The 10133-nt window shown below is 31.6% G+C and overlaps 1 protein-coding gene across 1 annotated transcript; it reads right to left on the bottom strand.

The window, feature by feature from the left end:
• Positions 1-5377: 5377 nt before the first annotated feature.
• Positions 5378-8894, bottom strand: LOC120088670 (peroxidase 7-like). Its single transcript, XM_039046087.2, has 2 exons — positions 8598-8894; positions 5378-6539 (listed from the first exon to the last, which is right to left on the bottom strand). Exons 1-2 carry the CDS (start codon positions 8871-8873, stop codon positions 5781-5783), a joined length of 1035 nt encoding a protein of 344 aa, XP_038902015.1. The 5' UTR covers positions 8874-8894; the 3' UTR covers positions 5378-5780.
• Between the last annotated feature and the right edge of the window lie 1239 nt (positions 8895-10133).

The raw sequence follows: 10133 nt of genomic DNA, 5'->3' as shown, positions 1-10133 counted from the left end.
GACATGGCGATCCCGTGGCACATGATGTGGCAGTGACGTGACAACCATGGACGAATGAGATAATGACAAGTGGCGGTCACCCAGCTTCACGTGCGGACGCGCGCGTGCACCGCACGTGCTTGCGGTTTCTTCACAGAATGCGGCGCGTGACGCTCAATCTCCTCCCCTGTGCGCGTGGTGCTCATATCATCCGGCTATTTTTTATTTTTATTTTTATTTTCTTATTTTCCTTTAATTTTTCGATCAAATTTTCTCCAAATTCTCACCAAATTTCAGCCTTTTCAAATTTCTTCCTAAATTTTCATCCTTCAAATCCTTTTTATTCTCCAAATCTCAATAATTCCAATCTTTCAAAATTTCTTTTCAAATCCTTTCATTTTCTATTTTTATTCAATCTCCACCCTTCATTTGCAATCATATCCAATGGCCAAAATTTATCCCCATCGCCTATAAATTCGACTTGATTTTACTCTTCATATACACACACCAAAAGCTATCAAGTCTTAAGCTCTCAATTATCTCTACTATCAAATTCTTGTCCTCCTTGCTCCTAAATTGGCCTAGAGTTATTTTTGTGAGTTATTTTTTTATTTATTATTATTTTTTTTTTTATTTATTTTTTTTTTTTCTGAGTGCTCAACTTGTGTATTTAGTCTTTAAGAGGTAATATTGTGAGGTTTTCTTTTAATTGTTAGGAATTGTATTAAGGTGTGGGTACATCTTGGATTGTGAGAAAAAGAAATTGGTTTGATCCCGAACCAGTAAAAAGGATCTTGGATTTCTCTTTAGCCTAGGAAAAAGAGGGTCGTGCGTCGGTTTGGTCCTCACTTGCAAGAGGATCACTTAGTGAAATACCCAAGAAAAAGTCTTGGAGAGTGGAGTAGGCAATTTTCTGAACCACGATAATTCCCGGTGTTTTCTCTTCCTCTCTCTTTTATCTCTTGTTTTCAAATTTTTTGCTTTATTGTCTTAGTTATTTTTTTAATCTTTCCAAATTGCATGATTTAATTTTTAGTGTGTTATTTAAATTTATCCTTGATTAAATTGTCTTTAAATTTGAAGTTATCATAGCTTACATGATTTAAGTTTTGTCTTGCATAAATTTTCTTTAATCAAATTAGTGGGTTAACTTTATTGAGCATTGTTTGAAGATAAAATTATTTAAAAAAAAAATTGGTAGTCAACCCTATTCACCCCCTCTAGTGTTGCCTTTAGATCCTAGTGGAACATGTCATTTTCTAGGTAATTCTTTAGTATCTTGGTATAGTAAAAAGTAAATTCTGTTGCATTATCTATCACTAAGGCTGAATATATTACTGTTGCTAGTTGTTGTTCTCAAGTTTTATGGATGAAACAAACGTTGCGTGATTTTGGTTTAAATTTTGAACAAGTACCAATCTTTTGTGATAATACTAGTTCAATTAATTTAACTAAAAATCCCATTCAACATTCTAGAATAAAGCATATAGATATTAGACATCATTTTCTTCGAGAGCATGTGCAAAATAAGAATATTGTCATTAATTATGTTAATACTGAGAACCAGGTAGCAGATATTCTTACAAAGGCATTAAATGAAGAAGCCTTTTGTAAAAATAAACTTGCACTTGGTATTATTAGAATTGCCTAATTATGTTTGATAGGGAGAGCATTATTCATATTTCTATGAATTTATGTGTTATAATTTATTGAGGGGGAGCATTATTTGTATGATTAAGGGGGAGAAAAATCACTTGTATATCTTTTTGTTGATAACAAAAGGGAGAGAAATATTTTTGGTATTATGGTGGTTTGTCATCATCAAAAAGAGAGAAATTGTTAGCTTTAGGGCTTCAATCAAACTAAATATTTTGATGATAACGAACTCAGATTTTTTGTACTAACATTTTCAGTGTTTTAGAGTCATTATCTTGTAGAGCTCGGAAAGACGATTCCAACGTAATTTGAATTGCTCAAATCAGAGTTCAAATGAAAAAGTTATTAGCAAAAGAAGATTGGAGAGGAAATCCAACGTAGCAGTGACACGTGGCACCTTGTTGATGTGGCACACAACCGGTCAATATTGATGACATGGAAGATGACGTGACACTCCAACTGATCACTTTTTGCTGACATGGCGATGACGTAGCACATGATGTGGCAGTGACGTGGCGATCGTGGACGAATGAGATAATGACAAGTGGCGGTCACCCAGCTTCACGTGCAGATGCGCGCGTGCGCCCACGTGTCTGCGGTTTCTTCACAGAATGCGGCGCGTGACACTCAATCTCCTCCCCTGTGCGCGTGGTGCTCATATCATCCGACTATTTTTTATTTTCATTTTTATTTTCTTATTTTTCTTTAATTTTCCGATCAAATTTTCTCCAAATTCTCACCAAATTTCAGCCTTTTCAAATTTGATTTCCTTCCTAAATTTTCATCCTTCAAATCCTTTTTTTTCTCCAAATCTCAATATTTCCAATCTTTCAAAATTCCTTTTCAAATCCTTTCCTTTTCTATTTTTATTCATTCTCCACCCTTCATTTGCAATCATATCCAATGGCCAAAATTTATCCACCTCGCCTATAAATTCGACTTGATTTTACTCTTCATATACACACACCAAAAGCTATCAAGTTGCTATCAAGTTTTAAGCTCTCAATTATCTCTACTCTCAAATTCTTGTCCTCCTTGCTCCTAAATTGGCCTAGAGTTGTGAGTTTTTTTCTGAGTGCTCAACTTGTGTATTTAGCCTTTAAGAGAGGTAATATTGTAAGGTTTTCTTTTAATTGTTAGGAATTGTATTAAGGTGTGGGTACATCTTGGGTTGTGAGAAAAAGAAATTGGTTTGATCCTGAACCAGTAAAAAGGATTTTGGTTTCTTTAGCCTAGGAAAAAAAAGGTCGTGCGTCGGTTTGGTCCTCACTTGCAAGAGGATCACTTAGTGAAATACCCAAGAAGGAGTCTTGGAGAGTGGAGTAGGCAATTTACCGAACCATTATAATTCCCGGTGTTTTCTCTTCCTCTCTCTTTTATTTCTTGTTTTCAAATTTTTTGCTTTATTGTCTTAGTTATTTTTTTAATCTTTCCAAATTGCATGATTTAATTTTTAGTGTGTTATTTAAATTTATCCTTGTTTAAATTGTCTTTAAATTTGAAGTTATCATAGCTTGCATGATTTAAGTTTTGTCTTGCATAAATTTTCTTTAATCAAATTAGTGGGTTAACTTTATTGAGCATTGTTTGAAGATAAAATTATTTAAAAAAAAAAAAAATTGGTAGTCAACCCTATTCACCCTTCTCTAGTGTTGCCTTTAGATCCTACAATATCACCATGAATTTGTTTTAAAAATGCAGGTGATTCAGTCCCCACTTTGATCGGTGATGGTCTAATGATTAATTTGCCTTGAGAGCAAACATCACATGATAATTCATTAGATTGAAGAATCTTCTAGTTCTTTAATGGATATCCATTTGAATTCTTAATAATTCTTCTCATAATTATAGATCCTAAATGACCTAATATGTCATGTCAAATTGTAAATATGTTTAGATTCATGAACTTTAGGTTCATTATTGCATATGTTTCAATTACTCGTATATGAGTATAACATAATCCAGAAGATAAAGCAGACAACTCTTCGAGTATACGTTTTTCATATGAGACAATAGATATGATATAAAGATACTCCATATTATTCTTTCTATTAGCCTTAATATAATAGCCATTGCAATGTATATCTTTAAAACTAAGTAGATTTCTCTTTGATTGACTAGAGAACAATGCATTGTCAATTGTGAAATTTGTTCCTCTAGGCAAGATAATATTTGCTTTTCCAAACCATTTAATTAGGTTTGTAGAACCTGATATTGTATTGGCTTTGGCTTCTAGCATTGTCAGTTTGGAAAAATATTTTTCACTTGTAATTATTGTATATCTAGTTATACAGACATAGATATTCTTTACTCATTTTTTGGTCATCTAATATATGAAAATGATCCAGGTTTCTTCATTAAAAGAAATAATTAAAATAAGAAAAACAACATTTTGAATATACCAAGGTTGACATCTACTAAGAGGAAAAAAAAACATGAAGATGAATAAAAAGACAACATTAAGTCTAAATAGTTTCAAAGTCAAAGAAAGCACTTGATGTTCCATCAATTTTGCCGATTTTCTCTTCAGGAGATAGAAAGAAACCCATCACATCCAAATTTGTCATATAGGATGGGTCAAATATGTCATTATTCTAGTAGGCAAAATTTACTTCCACATTTTTCTTTTTTTCTTTTAGGAATGTTTGATAGAGACCAATTAAGTGTTTTGCCATATGGCAGGTACGTGACCAATGCCTAGTCACTCCTTATCGGAAACGTTTATTTTCAACACTTTTTGAACTCTTATCTTGTGGAGTTTTGCTTTTGTGATCGTCAATTTGTGTGATTTTTTTGAAATTTGAATGATTAGAACGACCACCATGAAAATAATAATAATTTCTTTCTCTGCCACGGTCACGACCTCGACCACGACCATGATCTCGACCATGATTATTATTAAAATTTATTATATTCACTTTAGGGAATGGTGTCATCTCGATTGGCCGAGATTCATGATTTTTCATTAATAACCCGTAATTTTGTTCGATCACGAGAAGACATGAAATTAGTTCAGAATATTATTTAAAACTTTTCTCTCGATATTGGTGCTGCAGGAGCATATTCGAGACATGAAATATAGAAAATATCTTTTCTAACATATCAATATCAATAATTTTCTCTCTGCATAATAACAGTTTCGAACTGATTTTAAATAATACGAACTTATTGATTTTAAATTTTATGGTCTCAAGTGCATCAACTCATAACGAGCTTTAGGAAGAATAACTGTTTTTTTTATGATCATACATCTCTTTCAAATTTTTCCATAAGATACGAGGATTTTTTATTGTAAGATATTCAATTTTCAATCCCTCGTGGAGATGATGACGAAGGAAAATCATAACTTTTACTTTGTCTTGACTAGATGTCGTATTTCCTTCTTTAATAGTCTCTCAAATATTCATAGCATCCTGGTGGATTTCGACATTAAGTACCCATGACTTAATTACAATAGTTAATATCAAGGGCAACAAATTCTAATTTTGTGAGATTTGTCATGACAATACTATAATAAAATATTGTAGTTATAATAAAAATTTAATAGATATTGAATATGCAAAATAACATTAAATTGGTTAATTATAACAAAGAGAGAAAAATCAACATATTTTTATGACTTACCTTTAGCGAGGAAAACGATAGGAGCTCGTGTTGATAACGTGTCGTGAATTTGAGGAGTACAACGATGCACAACGAGAATACAGATATGAAGAAAATATAATATAATAATAATATATAATAAAATAAATAAAATAATAAATCACTTTCTCCCATCTTTTTAGATTAATCACCAATATGTGTCCGATTACATTAATTTTGATACACATGAACAACACATGAGATAATAAATAAGTGACACATGACCAATGAACATTAATAATAGACATCTATATTATACTTAATTTAACATATTTATAAAATAAACAACATTATTAAACAATCATCTCATATAATAAAAGCTCTCACACTTCCATATCAACGATATAACTATAAATCCTTTGCCAATAAAAAAGAAAAAATAAAAGCAATATTTTAGGAGTCCCACCCCCAAAAGACTCAAAATTCATACATATTTATAATAATAACAAACATTATCAGACATTTTTGTAATAATTTGTGTTGGAGATTCAGAAAGCAAATCCTTACTTCCTTCTTCTGGGATTAACGAAATTGCAATTAACTCTAATTTCTCCTTCATTTTTCCTTGTAAGCACTCCCACATTCCCCAATTTCACCATCGACGCCGAAAATTGGCTATCGAAAAGAAACGGCTGATTCGCCATCAAATCCACAAACGAAGAAGTTCTCTCATCCGAAAACAGCGCTTGATCCGTCGCCAGAAGCCCTAATTTCTTCTGAAGATTCTTGAAATAAGCAGTATCGAACATTTTCGGAGTCGTCGCATCCAGAAATACCAGATCCATTGCTTTCTTACACTGCCTTCGAAGCAAATTCAGAAATGGAGGTTTCAGAATCGGGTCGGGTTTTCGGGTCCTGTTGAAATTGTAGAGCCTATCTTGGAAGGTATGGCAGGCGGCTCGGCCGATGGTGTGGGCGCCGGAGAGTGCGACTAAATCGAGGACGTCGAGCCCTAGATGATGGAAGTAGTCGATCAAAGCGGTGACGTTTTCGTGGCCCTGAGGGACTTTCTCTGCTTCGGCGGCGATGGAGATTCTGCCGTCTTTACGGCCAAATGGAACCTCCCAGAAGGGACCTCCGGCGAGAATGGTGGCGTCTCTGGCGGCGGCGGTGAGAATGTCGGAGCAGGACACGGTTTTAGGGCATTTTCTCTCGAGCTCGGCTTTGATATCGTCGATTACTGAAAATCCCCTTAGGGTTTTGCTGGCAAAGGCGCTTCTTTCGCTTCTTCGATAGTTCAGTAGAATCGATGCATCGCATCCCTATCATTAATTTACAAATCCATATCCAAAATTTAAGAAATCTTTGCATGAAATTAAAATTTTTATCAATATTATCGAGATTCTTGTACGAATGACCATTTCTTAATCCTAAATAATTAATGATTTGTCATATAAAACAAATAAAATTTAACTTTCTATTTTGATACAATAATCATGTAACGATCGTTTTTTTTCTTCACTTGTTAGAATGACCATATCTTATAGCTTAAACACGATGGTCAAATCACTTAAGTCAAATTAGATTTGTAAGTTATAAATCATTAAGACGTCGGTAAAAAGGTCATCCTACAAAAATCTCGAATATTATCATTATTAGTACAAAGATGAGTAAATATAATATAAACAATAAATATTATAATTCATTTTAAAAAATGGCATAATATTTATTTACTAATTTATATATTTCATAAGTAATTTTTCTACAAATAGATACTGATATTTTTACCTACATTTTAAAAATTTGAGATGCCTAACATTTTCTGTTATGTAATGGTTAGGCTAAATTTATATTTTGGGTAATTACTGAAAACATCACAAAATATTATATATAAATAGCTATTTACCCTCCATTCAAAAAAATTTTAAAAATAATTTTAGATCTTGTAATTTGAAATTTGAGAAATGATTTGAAATTAATTACTTTATTTGGAACGAGAACAAATTTTGTGTTCGAATGGTAACCGGAGAAAGAAAGTCAAGAATTTATTAATATAAGTTTTTAACTATGATGTATTAATTAAAAATTAGAACTTGGCAAGGTTAATTAAGTAATTTACTTTCAAATCTTATGAAATCTTACAAAATCCGAACATTTTAGTCTGGAAAGATTTTTAAATAAAACAAGATTTGAAATCATTTCGGATTTTAAAATCATTCTATTTTATGCATTACCAAATAATGAAATTCATTTGAAATCCATCAAAATCATGAGGTTGCAAAATGACAATTACTGTTATTTCTTGCAATTAATTTCCCTATATTTTAGTCTTTTTTTATAATTATTTTTTTTAGTACAATTGTTGTAAATGTGGAAACGATCTTTCAGCTTTTAAAAAAGATCATATCAACTATCGTTGAGTTAAAGTATACTTTAATTTTTTTTCTTATTAATTAATAAACGCTAAATTTGACGGATGATAAACTTACCCATCATCATAGCAAAGTCAAGTTGGTATAAAGGGAGGAATTAGAATACCAACGACTTGAAAGAAAAGTTTTAAATTCTTCTCCTACATTTCCACTAAGTTGATTGAAATTTTGATTTTTCTTGGCAATGCAAATTTATCTTCATTTCACATCGGTTAATTTTAACATTTATCATGCATTAATGAAATTACAAACTAAACTGAAAAAGGTTTCAATCAACAAGGATTAAAAGTTACATTACATTTAGCTTATAAGTTAAGGGTATATTTGAAATACATTTTCAAGTATTTAATTTGAAAAATAAGTCATTTTAGAAGAAATTAAAGTATTTGACAACCATTCAAAATAGCTTTTCAAATGTATTTTAATCAGTTTTTATCAAAAGTGTTTAGATAAAAATGAGTTTTTTGAAAAACACTTTTTTCTCAATTCAATTCAAATGGACCCTAAATCTCCTCGACCCTCCATCATTCTAGGCTAGTTTCGATTTAGTTTAGTTTTGATATGATTTCTTTTTAGTTCAATACGTCATTGGAGATATGAGAATTTAAATTTCTAATTAAAAAAAAAGGTACACATCAATTATCAACCGAAATTGAAGTTGGTGATTCTTTTTTTTTAGTACTGATATTTCCTATTAGAGTTTAGACATTTGTAAAACATATTAGAGAAAATTGGTTGGTTTTTAGGATACACAGCCAATTTAGGGACAATTGAGAGGTTTGACTAAACCTATAAAGATCAAATTAAAATGTTCTAAACCAAATTAAATATGAATGGTCTAATTTAGAAAAATAATTAGATCAATCTGATCGAACTATAAGGACTAATTTACTTCAATTGTAAGAGATATATAAAAACTACATAATTAAGCATGGAATGGATGCTTACCCTAACAGCGCAATCATGGAAATGCAAGCGAATAAGAGCTGGAGCCAACGTGAAATCCTTTTGGATCCAAGCTAGCACTTTTCGGTGAATGATGCCCTCCGCATCGGGGCATGTTCGATGGTAAAAGGTATGTGACAATAGAGAGGCTGCGGAAGGTGGTGCACGACTTGTCGAGGCAACGGTAAGCACCGGTTGAATGGTGGGCACCGCCGTGATGAAATGAAGATGAAGGAGGAAGAAGAGAGCTAAAGAAGAAGCCATTGCCATGAACCTCATAGCCTCTCAAGCTAAATGGAAGTTTCAGCACAGTTTGGAATGTGATTTTATTGGGTTTGATTTTTGGTTTGAAAAATGATTATAAAGAGAAGGATTTTTTGTACGTGAGAAGCACTAATATTTGAAATGATATGCTTACATGCAAACATGTCTTCTTATCTTTAAGAGTTCTTTATTTTTATTTTTTTTTTCTCTCAAAGTTGACTGCACTCTCTTTCTTTATTATTATATCATTGGTTGATACTTCCCCACTTGTGTACTACAAATGGAATTCGGTTTATGAGCTTGATTTTCTCTATTATAAAATTAATTAGAAAGTGAAGGTCAAATTAATTACAAATGAAGTGTGTATTATAGCTTTTTTTTTGCAGAAAACTTGCACACGTTTATCATTGTCGTAGGCTTCTTATGAGATTGTTTGTCGTCTCGAGCTTCACTTGGTCAGATCTCGCTTTTCAAGTTGACGTGTATGAAAGTTTTTTGTGTTGATGTTGTCTTGAACCTACCGCACTTTGATGTCTCATAGAGTGTATAATTCAACTAATCACATAAAAATAAAGTCAATACTTTCATGGGGAGATTCTTACTCTTTTCCTTAGAGATCGTTGAGCGCACTTCGAAACTATTTGTAGCACTCGAGGTGGCAGGATGTCAAACTAAGCATGACTAGATTATTTTTCAATTGATATATATATATATATATATATATATATATATATATTTATTGATCAGGGTTGGTCGACCCAGTACTTATGATAAGTCTCCATTTGACGATGCGCATTTTTTGATGAGCTTGGACTTGCCCATGGACTTTAGGAGTAGCCTTCAAAAAATTATTATGTAAATTTTTTTTTTTTTTTTTTTTTTAACAATAAATTTTGTTTAGCTAACTTTATAATTATAGCGTAAGGGAAAAAATGTAAACTTATTCTACGTAAGAATGATGCTTCCTATATATGCTATACAATAGAATATCTCATATCTATTAGATAAATTTGTTGGGGTCCTTTCACTTATCAACCAGGCCAAATTCTCGTAGGATTGAATAGTCTTGTAAATAAAATTCACCATAAAAAAATGTATGTTCGATTGGTAATATTTTCTATTTTTTGTTTTTAAAAATTACAATAATAAATTTTAGAAATTATATCAAATTTTAAAAATTAAAAAATAGTTTTTAAAGATTTTTCTTCGAAGTTTAACTACAAACTAAACTCTTTAACTTGATTGACTTATAAAATGAACTCATAAAATGAACGA

The sequence above is a fragment of the Benincasa hispida genome, chromosome 10 (genome assembly GCF_027475165.1).
Source record: "Benincasa hispida cultivar pf3 chromosome 10, pf3_genome.v1.1, whole genome shotgun sequence".
Taxonomy (NCBI): domain Eukaryota; kingdom Viridiplantae; phylum Streptophyta; class Magnoliopsida; order Cucurbitales; family Cucurbitaceae; genus Benincasa; species Benincasa hispida.
Note: the sequence above shows the minus strand (reverse complement) of the source record. Positions and strands in the feature narration are given on the sequence as shown.

Bases quoted from the DNA above. Each gene is read 5' to 3' on its own strand.
- LOC120088670 (XM_039046087.2), bottom strand. From the start codon at position 8,873: ATGAGGTTCATGGCAATGGCTTCTTCTTTAGCTCTCTTCTTCCTCCTT. The intron at 6,540-8,597 runs GTAAGCATCCAT...AATTAATGATAG, and splicing joins TCCATGATTGCGCTGTTAGG to GGATGCGATGCATCGATTCT.